Source organism: Fusarium solani (genome assembly GCF_023522795.1).
Source record: "Fusarium solani strain SB1 chromosome Unknown bctg00000014, whole genome shotgun sequence".
Classification (NCBI taxonomy): domain Eukaryota; kingdom Fungi; phylum Ascomycota; class Sordariomycetes; order Hypocreales; family Nectriaceae; genus Fusarium; species Fusarium solani.
The window spans coordinates 879,361-892,998 of NW_027072141.1; the positions used below are offsets into that span (position 1 = coordinate 879,361).

General features: G+C 53.1%; 6 protein-coding genes across 6 annotated transcripts; 3 read left to right on the plus strand and 3 right to left on the minus strand.

The window, feature by feature from the left end:
- Window positions 1-267: 267 nt before the first annotated feature.
- On the minus strand, window positions 268-1,428 carry MRS44_017757 (uncharacterized protein; the record flags this gene model as incomplete). The annotated part of the gene is made up of 1 exon (XM_065615654.1): window positions 268-1,428. One exon carries the CDS (start codon window positions 1,426-1,428, stop codon window positions 268-270), a length of 1,161 nt encoding a protein of 386 aa, XP_065471726.1.
- Window positions 1,429-1,963: 535 nt separating this feature from the next.
- On the plus strand, window positions 1,964-3,364 carry MRS44_017758 (uncharacterized protein; the record flags this gene model as incomplete). Its single annotated transcript, XM_065615655.1, has 1 exon — window positions 1,964-3,364. The coding sequence occupies one exon, from the start codon at window positions 1,964-1,966 to the stop codon at window positions 3,362-3,364; it is 1,401 nt and encodes a 466-aa protein (XP_065471727.1).
- Window positions 3,365-4,279: 915 nt separating this feature from the next.
- Window positions 4,280-5,986, plus strand: MRS44_017759 (uncharacterized protein; the record flags this gene model as incomplete). Its single annotated transcript, XM_065615656.1, has 4 exons — window positions 4,280-4,369; window positions 4,429-4,521; window positions 4,579-5,005; window positions 5,052-5,986. 4 exons carry the CDS (start codon window positions 4,280-4,282, stop codon window positions 5,984-5,986), a joined length of 1,545 nt encoding a protein of 514 aa, XP_065471728.1.
- A 1,368-nt stretch (window positions 5,987-7,354) lies between these two features.
- On the plus strand, window positions 7,355-7,756 carry MRS44_017760 (uncharacterized protein; the record flags this gene model as incomplete). Its single annotated transcript, XM_065615657.1, has 1 exon — window positions 7,355-7,756. One exon carries the CDS (start codon window positions 7,355-7,357, stop codon window positions 7,754-7,756), a length of 402 nt encoding a protein of 133 aa, XP_065471729.1.
- Window positions 7,757-9,753: 1,997 nt separating this feature from the next.
- On the minus strand, window positions 9,754-11,552 carry MRS44_017761 (uncharacterized protein; the record flags this gene model as incomplete). The annotated part of the gene is made up of 3 exons (XM_065615658.1): window positions 9,754-9,984; window positions 10,056-10,518; window positions 10,576-11,552. 3 exons carry the CDS (start codon window positions 11,550-11,552, stop codon window positions 9,754-9,756), a joined length of 1,671 nt encoding a protein of 556 aa, XP_065471730.1.
- Window positions 11,553-12,848: 1,296 nt separating this feature from the next.
- Window positions 12,849-13,353, minus strand: MRS44_017762 (uncharacterized protein; the record flags this gene model as incomplete). The annotated part of the gene is made up of 2 exons (XM_065615659.1): window positions 12,849-13,141; window positions 13,197-13,353. 2 exons carry the CDS (start codon window positions 13,351-13,353, stop codon window positions 12,849-12,851), a joined length of 450 nt encoding a protein of 149 aa, XP_065471731.1.
- Between the last annotated feature and the right edge of the window lie 285 nt (window positions 13,354-13,638).

A 13,638-nucleotide genomic window follows, 5' to 3' on the forward strand; every position in this document is an offset into this window, starting at 1 on the left:
CTGTCGAGTTGCTTGATACTCGAGTAATGACAGAGCGGTGCCTCTTTTCTCTGTAATTGCCCCTTGCATTAACAAACAAGCCACAACCCTAGCCTTTCATCTAGTCAGAGCCAATTCAACTGGGGCATCACACCAACCCCACATCAGAACATCATCACAATATGGAAAGACAACGATCTTGATCTCTACGTGATGGGATGAAATGAGGTTAAGTGCGATTCCGATCAATATGCTAGGTTCTATCAACAGAAAATCGACTAGCCAGCATCACAGCTTTGCCGCCGCCTCACCACGTGCGAGGCGCATATGACTAGCCGTAAAAGTGTTGTTGGCAATGGCTGAGCTCGTGCTAACGTCCAACGCGAGAGCAAACGCAGCAATGATCCCGGCGAGTTCAGCCTTGTCCCCCGGCCCATCAGCGCCGCACCGGAGCATCCCGAGCGCCTCCTTCTGCATCGGATATCCAGTGCCGCCGCCAACCGTCCCGACAGGCAACGACGGAAAGTAGAGGCTCATCGTCAACTCACCCGTCTCTGAGTCGAGCTCTGAGGTCAGGTGACTCCAAGATCCCTCTGCTGTGCTGGCCGGGTCTTGCCCCGTCGATATGAAAATGGCCGCAATGACATTTGACGTGTTGATGTTGGAACCGAACTGGCCGTTCCGGATGCCCCCTTCTTTCAGGGTCTGCTGGGCCCTGTACAAGCGCTCTGTGGTGCACCCGAGCACGTACTGGCACGCCGCCGGGGTGATCTTCCCCCAGGCAAAGACCTCGACGCCCCGGGCGTTCATGACGTTGCCCCAGGACGGCTTCTTGTCGGATGCCAACTGCCCCTCGATAAAGAAGTCTCGGATCTGGTACTTATCCGCAAACAACTTCCGAAGCATGTCGCAAGCGTATTGCGTGGCTTTGGTGACCATGTTTTGCCCGGCCGCACTCCCGCAGTCATAGCTACAAAAGATATGGACCTGAGACCCTATCAGAGCGGGCTTGAAGAGCTGAAGCTTCACGTGCTTGCTCGTCTCCTCTGCCCATCGAGCGAACGAGCTTTGCATCGTTGGCAAGGTCTTGGCGAAGGCAGCAGCGTGGCCGGGGTTGGCAAAGACGAAGACGGGATCTCGAGACATGCCGTTGCCAAGGGCCTCGACGCGTATGCCGCCGGAAGCATTGAAAGCTTTACATCCTCGAGAACAGCTTGCCACTAGTGTCGGTTCATATGTGGCGAGTGGTGCGTAGATGTCGTCCGTGAACGCCGAGGTAGCCACACGCAGCGGGCCAGCAATGCCAAGGGGGACCTTGGAGAACCCGATGCAGTTTTCGATTCTCACTTCACTGACCCTTTCCTGCTGCTGGTTTGATGCTTGGCTGAAGCGCTCTCGGAGGGATTGCAGAAGCTCCGACTTGGTGTTGGTGTTCCTGGATGAACGCATAATGGCGTGCAGACGGATAAGGATGGCGATCAATTTCCAGTGTGCAGTCCGAAAAGATTTGAGATAAGAATGAAGGCGTACAGAGGTGCACCACTCTCCGTGGCTTTATTAGCTCTCTATTCCATTGCTGTTACATGGGCTACCGAAGCCTTGGGTACGACCCCAACGTCGTCTATTTTCGGCCTCGGGTCAGGACAAACCCACGCTTGACCACATGCTCGGTATGGGAAGTGCGACGAACTAGTTGGTAATTTCTTCTCCATCTTTTCCGGCCCGTACAGGCCATCTGGCACCGGAGCAGACCGGTCTGAAATGGACCCAGAACCACACAGGCCATTCACGACATGGGAGATGTTCAGGCTTGCGTAAAAAGGGCCCAGTCAAACTATTTGGCATGAAAGCAATGTTCCGATCAATGTTTTGATTTGCCACAAATCGTCTCCTCTGGCTCTGCCCCAACCGATCAGCACTTCATCACCACACCAGAGCCGGGGCTCTTTAGGCTACTCCCTCAGGCAAGGCGGTAGACGAACCCATGGCTTCGTACAACAAGGAAGCAAAGGAGCCGGTGTTCTCATCTACGCCAAGGAGCGGCTCAATCAGCATCGAAACTACCAACATTGGGGTTACAGACGGCAGTCATGATGTCGACGACCGGGCTCCACAAGTGGTCGACAACACCACCTTGGCCCCCGGCCTTCGGACAATGAGCCGTCGAGATGCCATCTTTGTGCTCTTGACCAACCAGGTCGGCCTCGGCGTCTTGTCACTCCCCGGCGTGTTAAAAACGCTTGGTCTGGTCCCGGGTACGGTCGCGATCATCGGCTTGGGCTGTCTTTCCTGGTATACCGCCTTCGAGCTCAAGCTGTTCTACGACCGCCACCCGCATGTGCTCAACATCGTCGACATGGCCCGCATCGTCGGTGGACGAGGCTTTGCATGCGTGGCGGCGTTCGGCATGATCCTCCTGGTCGTCATGACCGCCGCGTCAGCCTCTGTGACCTTCTCCGTGGCGTTGTCGCTGCTCAGTGATGATGCACTCGGCTCGACCGCATTCATCGGCATCGGCTGCATCTGCTGCTGGTTTCTCTGCATCCCTCGCACAGCAAGGTTCGTCTCGCAGAGCGGTATTCCATCATGCATCAGCATCCTGGCCGCTACCATCGTCGTGATAGCCGCCTTGGCAGCCGGACGGCCTGTGAACGCCCCGGCCGAGTGGAGGAGAGCGCCTGTCTGGTTTGCGAAACCCTCATTCAGGGACGGTCTGAACGCTTGCCTCAAGATCTGCTACGCCTTCTCCGGAAATGTCAGCTTTGTGTCTTACATGGCTGAGATGACCAACCCGCAGAGAGACTTCGGCGCCGCACTGGCCTGGCTCGAAGCCAGCTCCATCGGCTTCTACGTATTTGTCGCAGTATCTATCTACTGCCTTGCCGGCGAGTATACGGCATCGCCTGCGTTGGGGTCAGCTCCTGGGATACTGGCTCAGGTTGCTTACGGACTCGTCATTCCCTCTGTGTTGTCGAAGGGCCTTGCATTCGGCCACACTGGAATCAAGTTTGTCTACGTCGAGGTCATGAAGCACTACAAAATTGCCCATGAGATATCGGTCAACACGACCAGGTCATGGTCAATTTGGATGAGCATAGCCACGGCGTTTTGGACGCTGTCCTTCGTCCTGTCGATTGCCATTCCCGTATTCGACTCCATCGTCTCAATGACCTCGGCGGTCACAATAGCTTGGTTCTCGTTTGGGATCAGTGCCATCTTTTCCCTTCACATGAATGTCAAGTTCTCCAGTTGGCAGAACGCCTCGTTGACTCTCTTCAACAGTCTTCTTATCATCGGTTCGCTATTCCTCAACGGCGCAGGCCTGTGGTCTTCAACCACGGAGCTAAGTGGCGCTCTAGCTTCTAGGGGTAACGCCGTCGGCTAGGGCGACGCATTCTTGCGGTCTGTCACCGGGCTCATAACGTGGTCCTTGGCTTCCGCCGCCTTTCGATTCACTTGAAGGGAGCGACAGGGACAGGATACAGTTGTAGAGATAGAAGATCCTCTCTACTATTACTCTCATACGGAAGGAACCTTCGATATGGTATGATATGATAGTAGAATGAGAGCCGTTAATTCACGGTTGCCTTCGTTAACAGGCTTAGCAGAATGATCCGAGTGTATCATTGCGTAGAAGATACCTTTGCTTCGCCTATGGTAATAATCAATAACGTCTATATTCCTATGCAACCGTTACGTCCTTGCTCTATCTACATCCCTACTGTCTACTATGCTGTCTTCATCATACTGTGTCTCAAAATTGCTATTATCCTCCTTGAATAATGGCGGCCTGGTGCGTGGTTGAATAGAGTACGTTGATAGAAGAGAAGGGTAGCCGGGACAAAGACTGCGCACTCACTCATCGAACTCATTGCGTACGTGTGCGGCAGTCCAGTGTCATTACTCACATGGACGGCAGAGAGCTATAAGCTGGATAACTCGGACGGCTTACTCTGAGTCAAGTGGACGGCAGATTTCGAACTCCACCAGCAGATGGACTTGCTCCAAAGCACCTGCTTTACGAGTAGCGTTCGGCAATTCCGCCAGGCACAAGTACACTGTCGGCAAGGACTGCTTACGACGCACTCATCCATGACCGGTACGCACAAGCCTTGAAAGTCTTCGTCAGCGAGCGGCTAATTTCAGCCAGTCCTGTACTGAGAAGTCACTCCTTCCTCAATCCACAGAAGGCTACATAAGGTGGCTGTAGTCCTCGGCTCGCTTGGGAGGTTCAAGCTCTCCAAGTTAAACAAAGACCTACAGACTGAGTAATTTGATTCCTAGGTCGGCCGCACTGGAAATGTCGCGAAGTGTTTTGGACAATGGCTTTCTTCGACCTATGCTCACTCAGAGTTCCGTCCTTCTGGGTCTTGTCTTTCTGCTCACAACAGTACGCCAGACGGCCCAACTGCCCCTGTATCTGCCGTAATAACCGTTTCCATTCTACAGGCAGGACTCGCGTTCTTGGCCTTGGCCATTTATCGCATCTGCTTCCACCCTCTTGCTGGATATCCCGGTCCAAAGCTTGCAGCATGCAGTCAGGTGAGCCGGAGCCAATGCCTGACCAGGCAGACCAGATGCTAATCCAGGACGGCGCAGCTCTGGTTCATCCGAGCGTGGGCGGGAGGAAACTATCCATTCGACATGAGGCGGGCGCATGATAAATACGGCGACGTGGTCAGGGTTGCACCCAACGAGCTCAGCTTCAATACCCCGCAAGCCTACAAAGACATCTACGGCCACGCCATCGAGGGCAGGAAGCCATTCCTCAAGAGCAGAGTCTTTTACGATCGAGGTCCCTCCGTCGTGCACCCGGACATCGTCTTCACGATCGATCCCGAGCAGCACCGGCCGCAGCGACGATCCCTCTCTCACGCTTTTAGCGCGAAAGCCCTGAGAGAGAGCGAGGACATCATTCGGGGCCACGTCTGGCTCTTCGTCGAGCAGATTGGCAAGCATGGCAGCCCGGGGAGCGGAGGCGTCGACATGTCGGCTGTGTACAACTGGCTCACATTTGATATCATCGGTAAGATGTGCCACTGATGCGAGGAGCGAAGGGCTGACAGCCATAGGCGAGCTGACGTTTGGAGAATCTTTCAGGTCTGTCGCCAATTGGAAACCAGACATCTACGTCTCGCTCATCCTGGAATTTACGAAGCATTTCACTCTGCTCCAGGTGGCCAAACGACTATCCGTTCCCGAATCTCTTCTCTCTTGGCTCATGCCCAGTGACCTTCAAGCGAGCATCAGCCTTCACGAGAGGCTGACGAAAGACAAGGTGGCCCAGCGGATCGCGATGAGCAATTCAAGCAAGCGTGAGGATTTCTTCGCTTACATCCTCCGCCGCGGCAGCTTCAACAAGGACCAGCTAGCGGAGCAGGCCAAGATCTTGCTGCTGGACGGATCGGAAACGACGGCAACCTTCCTAGCCGGAGTGACTTGCTATCTGCTAACAACGCCAACAGCGCTGGAGAAGCTGCAGCGCGAGGTGAGATCGTCCTTCTCGTCCAAGGATGAGATCGATGGAGATTCCACAAAGAAGCTCCCATATCTTCATGCCGTGGTTGAGGAAGGCCTCCGTCTGTTTCCTCCAGTTCCACTAGGCCTTCCACGGACCTGCCCCGGTGCGAAGGTGGGCGGTTACGATGTCCCGCCTGGCACGGAAGTGTCAGTGGACAACTTTGTCATGTCTCGCGATACGCGAAGCTTTCCCGACCCAGATAATTTCCAGCCTGATCGTTGGATCGGGCACGGTTCTGGGTGTATCAAGGAGGCCAGCCGCCCGTTTTCTCTTGGGCCTCGTGCCTGCTTGGGCGTCAACCTGGCATACCTTGAGGCCAAGATGACCCTCGCCGCCATGGTGTACTCGTATGACTGGGAACTGGTCGATAAGAATCTGGATTGGCTTGGGCAGGTGAAACTGCTGACATTCTGGCGAAAGCCGGAGCTGCTGGTTCGATTTCATCCCTGCGGCGCCCTTGATGCAGGCGACCCGAAACGAGAATAATCCAGGCTCTTCCCATGTGTTGAACTAGGATCACTCATATTTTGCAGCTGCGTTGGCCGTTTTACCACCAGATATTGCTTGAGACTGGGCAGCGTTGAGACAGCGTGGCTGCCTGCTGCAGCTAGCATACCCGCTGGAGACGCGTATCTGTTGTTGCGTCTGTGTTTGTGATGGAGGCGGAGTGGCGCGGGTCGCGCTAGGCCCCAGGGGAGTTATGTACAAGGAGCCGAGTTGGATATAGCTTTGAACCTATACCTCGGTTGCTATGGTGGCGGATTTTATTTCATAACATGAATGATTGTCGTTGAAGATTCCCGTTGTGATCTTTGCTCGGCTCAAAGGATCCTATGCCCGCTAGCACGTAGAATAAGTCGGTGATAAGAAAAGTGAGTGATGAGAAGCAAGCCTTTTGAGTGTCGCTATTAGAAGTACTTGGCTGAATGTAAAAGTCTTATTGTGTCGCTGCAATTATTCGCCATGGCTATAATTTGAGCTAGAAATACACCCTCTACAAAACAAATACTTTAAGCCAGCAGTTGTTTGAGGGCTTTAATAGACCACGTAAGCCGGACCCAACTGACTGTTTGGCTCGACAGATAAGACAGACCAGTGAGAGAGAGATCAATGAGACGCCAGCTTATCATCCATCAATTTGAAAGCCTAGTGGTGGCCTCCAAGAAGTACAGTTTCAGGTCTATTCATGTACCCAAGGCTACCCTAGACTATAAATACCGTGTGCCTCGGTCTTTGGCTAACTTAACAGCCATTGAATATGGTAAGAAGGAGGAAGCCTGCTTTTAACTTTCATGAAAAAAGAACCCTCCACAAGCACCACACCACACGCCACCCTGGAATAGCCTTCGCATTTCAATTCGATCCCGAAGGTACAGCAGTCCTGCAGTAGCTGTGGCGCTGGAATAGCTACCCGAAACTTGAATACCCAAGAGAAATACTACTAGACAAAAGCGGCGTCTAGCCACTTCAAAGGTTTGAGGCCGTTTCTCTTCACAGCGAGGTCGCCTTCATGATTCAGGGGTACCAGCTGTCATTCATCGACCACTGCACCAAGATTTCAAACTCCGCTCCCAGTGTCTCGAACCTCTAGAGACCGGGCATTTTGTGCTTGTGGATAAGAGTCAGTCAATGGTCGCATGAACAAGATGGCCTCGTAAGAAAAGCATAACGAGGTTGAAATTGACTAGCCCGCGAGGAAACTCCACGATAACGCAGAAAGCGACAGCCAAACGGTCCGTAATCAGACAACTGCATCTCTCACTACGGGCGCAATAGTATATAAGATGTGTTCTTGGTCTTACAAAATGAGCTCTGTCTTAGGGTGAGGGGCCATGGACCGCAGCAATTTTTACTATGATCGACAACAGTCAAGGCTTGACCGAAAAGTCCCAGGGGTCTCTGAGGTCAATCACCAGGTGGAAGAGGCTGAAATCTTTTCTTCCAAAGTCATCTTCAAAGTCGGCTACTTACTTTCCCGTCCGTAACTGCAAATCCATCCAGCCTGCTGGTGAGCACACGGCGGATCTTGGAGCAGAATCCGGCTCTGACAATGAGGAGAACGTTGATAAAGCAAAGGCTCATTCTGAGCCTTCTACAAGCCCCATTTCCATCTTATTTACGCATAACCAGCCCTGTCGTGAGTTTGGCGAGGATGAAGACTTTCGCTGTTTGTGGCTGGCCTCGAGCGAAGAGGACGAGGATGATGGCATGGATGAAGATGAGATATCTGTGTCCTCATGGACTCGACCGGTGTAGAGTACCTTGTGCCCTGTTGGTTTACTCTGTTGAGATCGCCATCGATCTATCCTACCTAGGAAACCTAGGTCGCAGTGGTTCATGACAGCCAAGTTTGCAGTCCGGTAATCAATTTTTCGCGTAAATTCAATGATCCGTAATGGCTTCTATAGGAGGGCTTGAATGCTGGCAGAGGTGCTAGCTGTGATTTCGGAAACAAAAACATGGTCAAAAGTGGCTGTGTGCTGGGAGTGGTGAGACTGCGTACACCCGGAAACCCCCTCAGCTTGGTTCCCGTGATGCCGGCGTTGCGGTCAAGTGAAAGTCCCTAAATGGCCATCGTCTTTTTTTTTTTTTTTTTTTCCTTGCCAAATTCCACGTTTAGGTTGACCAAATAGCCTTGGGCTTAGCATAGCGTCTATGTCGGATCTCAGAACAGCGCCAACATTCTAATCTTGCCGCCGGCGTTGTTCAAAACGGTCTCTTATTAGCCAAGCCATTTGGACCTAGCCGCTTAGCTAAGACCGAATTGACCGTCTGTAAGTGCTAATCATGGGCTCTGGTTGCCGCTCACCCGGTTCTAAGTTTCAGTCAAACTCCTACCTGTCCCTTTTCTCAAGCTATCGCCTTTTAGCATCGAATAGGTGTTTGTCCCGCCCAGCGACACCACAGCCTAAAAGTCACCGCCGCCGCACATCTTGCTTGGGACCGTCCGACTGACTGGCACTTTTACGAAATGGCTGGACCTCAAGTCAAGCCTTGTCCCAGGAACCCACAACCCGCTCAATCTCTTCAGAGCATGGCATGCCAGACCGCCACAGCGAAGGGCTGGCAATATGGACCTCTTGATGCAAAGAATAGCCAACAGCAAATCCCGACGTCTTGGAATGGAGTGGCCAGCCCACCGACCCATGGCCCCGCGGGGATGGCTTCCAAAACGAGTTCCCGCTGGGGAGACTGCCGCCCGGCCGTCTACGTGCGTCAGCAGTTGGAACATCACTCCTATTTGCCGCCACTGCCAACGGGCCCCGCCCATCCTACCGGCTTGGTGGTCCAGAGACAGAACCAAGGCGAAAATGGTTGGGTTACCTGGTATGGGGCCTCTCCCGCGGCCGTAGGAGGAACCTCTTGGCCGCAGCAAGGTCAACAATCATCTCAAACGACAGCGTTGTGCCTGCCCGGGAATCGAATCAGATGCCACAATCTCTGATGAGTGGCCCAGCAGGAGCGAATCGAATGCCAGCCGGCGATCAAGCCAAAATAAAACCCGGACCAGCGGCTCGTCCGACTCGAGCCGCATATCCCCACCAACGAGCGATGATGTCCATTTGGCGCACTGGAAATCGTCAAAGCAATCAGCCGCATACGAAGTTCAAGCCGCCACCCGTAACGCACGGCAATGGCGCGGATAAAAACCAAGCGTCGAGGGTACCGAATCGAACGGACAGGATCTCGAAGGTGCCCTTCAGTCAAGGGCGTCGATTTAATCAAGCTGGGCCGAGAACAACTTTCCCTGCGGACTTAGAGCGGGTAGTGATGGAACTCCCTCCTATTAGAGAGTGCTTTCCCGATGTTTTTGGGAATATCGACTGCGCTTCCGCAAACCGTTGAGCTGGGTCGGGATAGGGTTCTGCACTTTGTAAAATAGTTATAACATTATAATACTCACTGCTTTAATCGCGTACCTCTTTGTTTCTGTCTGACTCTGCGATTAAATATGTCCTAATGCGCCAGCTCCTTTTTCTTTTATTTTCTTTTCTACTCTGTTCTTTTAATTGTTTTTGTTTTTCCTTTTTTTTTGTTCACTCCCCCCGCGCGCGAATCTCTATGGACGTTTTATCCTTGAAAGCTCGTTTGCATTACCTATATGGCTTACCGTCCGGCACCTATCCCGTCATTCTATCGCCCTATCCCTCCACTATCTTGCAGTATTGAAACAGAATGAAATGTGGTTGCCGTTTAGGATTTAGTGCTTAACGCGAGTACTCAACAGTCGCTAACTGGAGTCCCTGACGTAGTCAATCCTGGCTCCTTTCGGGCTCGCTTCCATCAATGATCTTCTCGTCTAAAGGCCCTTGGATCGAGACCGTCGGGCTACTGTGGGACTGCGACGACATGTGCTGGACAGCAGTGTAGGCGAAGACCATGGTCGACGCAAGAGTTCCGCCAGCACCGAGAGATGTGGCTCTCAGAACGCAAGCGGATGTGTCCCCTGCAGCATAGAGACCCGGGATGGCCCTCCCATCAGACTGCAAAACCCTGCCGTGCTCGTCCGTCAAGAGTCTCTTTTTCTTCCACCGTCGCTGGTAGAAATCCGAACGGCATAGAACGGAGCGCGCTCGATGGCTCCCATGCAGGAATTCGGCGCAACTCTAGGGTCTCCCATAAACCTCTGGTAGTCATCGTCGCCTCTTTTATGGTGGATATCCGTTCCATAGCCGCACATTTCGTTCCAGCGCCGGATGGTGGATTCGAGCGCTTGCCTTGCGATGCCCATTTTGTCTGCCAGGGCGCCAATAGTCTCCGCTTCCAGGAGGATGCCCTCGCTAAGAGCTTTTGTAATGTCAGTCCATCGATGGGTGCCACCCAGCGTATACCTCTTTCGATAGTTCTGGTCCAGAACTAGCCAAGCCCTCGCATCCTGGGCTAGACGTGCTTCGGCTCTGGCGCGCATAGACCTGGCCGCATCGCCATGCGGCTTGGACTCCGCGAAGAACCGATTCCCTTGGTTATCGACGACGATAGAGAATGGCTTGGAGATCTCAAATATCGCGGGAGTCGTTCTACCCGTGCGTAGCCCCTTCATCGTCGGGATTCCCCTAACCTCACGCGCCACGCACGCCTCTGCCCCCATACTCTGGCACAGGGCCACCACATGTCCAATGCTGTCTTGAGGATCATTCGTAGTGTCGTCTTCGTTGCCGCCTGACGGAAATTCAATATCCGAAACTCCCAAGCACTCGTCTAAGTCGCCTGTGGCCAGAAGCACGCCGCGTAGTGCTCGAACTTTGAAAGTCTCCTTTCCTTTCTTCAGCGAGACGCCAACGACCGCGCCATCCTCGTGCCATAGTCCAACAAGCTCCGTCTCGGTGTATATGTCGATGCTCCCGTTATCTCTGCAGATAGATAAAAGTTGTCCAACGAGCGACCGTCCCATTGATGCCGGGCGTTTGAAGTAGAGAGAGCATAGCAAAGACCTCAGGCGCATTCGGCCGATCTTGAGGAAATCTTGGAGAGATGCAAACGGGCGTGTCAATATACGAAAGTCCTCGAATCTGAATACCAGAGGCACCTCACCCTCATGGGAGAGGTATTCCCCTAGTGAACCTAGAGATTCTATGTCGAAGATGGCCGGATCGAGCGTACGGCCGCCCGCTGGCAGTGCCCCATCCAGCTCGGGTTGATGATCGGGGAAGCTGGAGCGCGCTTTCATCCACCTAAACCCGCGGCCACGTAGAAAGTCAATCATCTCGGGCCCTTTGGTCAGAAACGCGTCTATGCGTTTCGTGACTGTTGTGGGCAAGGCGCCGTTGCCGTGTTCATCGGACATCGCAACAGCATTCTCGACATATGCCCTAGCCTGCAAGGTGCAGCCTGTAAGCTGATGAGGCTTCAATATAGGACAGGATTTGACAGTCCGATTTCCCGGCATCCAGATCATTCCGCTTGCCAAAGCTGTCTTGCCTCCTAACGCTTTCTGCCTTTCAACCAGGATGGTCTTGAGCCCTCCGGCTGCTGCAGCACCAGTCAGACCAGCTGCACCGCCACCGACAATCAGCACATCGCAAGTTACAACTTTCTCGGGCAGCTCGTGCATTGCTGTAGTGTGTCGATGCTATTCCTTTCGGGGTAAGGGGTGATGAGATGATCTGTTGAGATTTCTTGTGGACGTATAATTCGAAACAACACGTTTAAATCAGGTGGGATAAGAAGAAAAGACAGACAGACTAGTACCCCCGCTGGGAGCCATAACCCGCAGATCATGGTACGCGATCGACTTGACTCAATGCCTCTCTCTCTCTTCTGTTTCTCCTTTTTGGACGCCTTCCAAGACGTGCAGGGCCAACTTTAGACTGGGCATTGAAGAAACCTTGTCAAGAGGCACACAGACCACACTACACAGCCACCAACCACATGGCCTACGTCGCTGCTTCGCGAATGCGTATGCCTGGTGGTCGATATTTAACCGGTATAAGTGTTTCTCGGCAAGTCACATGAGTGGAGCTTATAACTGGCGAACCCAAAGCGCAACATCGCCATGATCCTTGGCTGAACCTCTTCCGCCGCTACTCCTCCTCCGCATATCAGCCACACCGCAAAACCCATGAAAATCCTTCGACGCTCCCGGCACAACTTGTCTTATACCAACGTACATCATTTAGAGAAGAAGGCAAGCGTAGCTCTGGCCCTCTGCTACTCTGCTCCCGTCTACCTTTCCGAGCCAAGTGGAGATGAGGCCACAACCTCAGCCGTCGTCAACGCTACCGCTGTCGCCACATGATGGCCAATTCAGCAGTAAGAAGGAGACCACTAGATACCTCATGGCAATTGGCTGATTTCGGCCACAGAGAAAAGGCATCATTCGCTGATGGAGGACGCTGACATTGAAGTGTGTCGAATTCTTCAAAGTTTGGCACAACAGACTTGCCCACAAGGGCCACGGGACGAGCAGCGGGCACGAGTAGCCGATGGGAACCCGAGTTGGTGGAAGTCAGAGACCATGAAAGGCGAGCCCGGATGGAGGCGGAAGCAGCCTCGACTGGCCGATCACTTGTACTACGAAATGTTCCTGCGGCTTCAACACAGCGTACGATAGTTTTCTAAACGAACAGTCTTCTAGATGCCGTGCATGGAATCAACATTACCTACCAAAGCCTCTGGTGCATCAATTAGACCCTTTCTTTGACAAGGGAACTGTCGGCAGCCGCTTAGAGATGAATGTAGGCTTCTAAGGAACGGCCTACAGGCATAAGACACGTCGGGTAGAATTTCGAGCATGCCTTCCTGAACAGATTGACGTCCCCATTCTCCAAAAAAAAAGGCCACATGGCTATAACTCTGCTCTCCTTCTCATGTTGCGATACCCTAAACTTAGCCAGCCGTTCCCTGCTTTCTAGTACTGCCAGCCATGTTTGCTTCCGCCGGGGCAGCCAGGAGTCCCGTAAACGCCACCAACCATCCAAAGAATAACATCAACAAGCCACCAGATTCCGCCGCCACCAAGAGTGAGTAGCTTGAAGACGGCCAGAGGCCAATGATGTGCGTAGAACTGATCTACTCCGAACGAGCCCAGCAGAAATGAGAGGATCATAGCTGTCCGCTCTTGCTGGTAACACTTGGCGGTGGTGGGGCGCTCATCGAAACCTCCCCACGACCTCTTTGCCAGGTCGAAAGGTTTCACACCCGCTGCCACGGTACTCTGTCAGCGTCGAGGATACCAAGCTCTGCACCTCCGACTCACCGAATGTAGCGTATGCCATAGTACCGGCCAGGACCATCGTCAGATAAGCCCCAAGAGCCAGCCTCCAGTGTCGGCGCACAAGACAGACATCGCCTTTCGCCGGGTTTTGCGCGACAACCCTTCTCGAGACCGCTGATTCGGGATGTTTATGCTGCATTGGGGTCGAGAAGGAGGCTGGTGGTGGGGTCGGAAAGTTTGAATGAATGAATGATGCGATGAGCTGAGCCGAGCGTGAAAAGTAGAAGCAGGGACATTTCCAAGTTAAAAAGACAAAGAGACAGCAGGTAGATAGCTCAGGTCACATCAAGTAACATATGACCTAATAAAGTTTACCCTGATAGTGATCTAACATAAGACGGAGAGCTCGGGCATCCGAAAGATCTGTTCCGTAGATGGGGGTCATGCGTCAGATATTCGCCCTTCGCCTCACATGCAACATGTC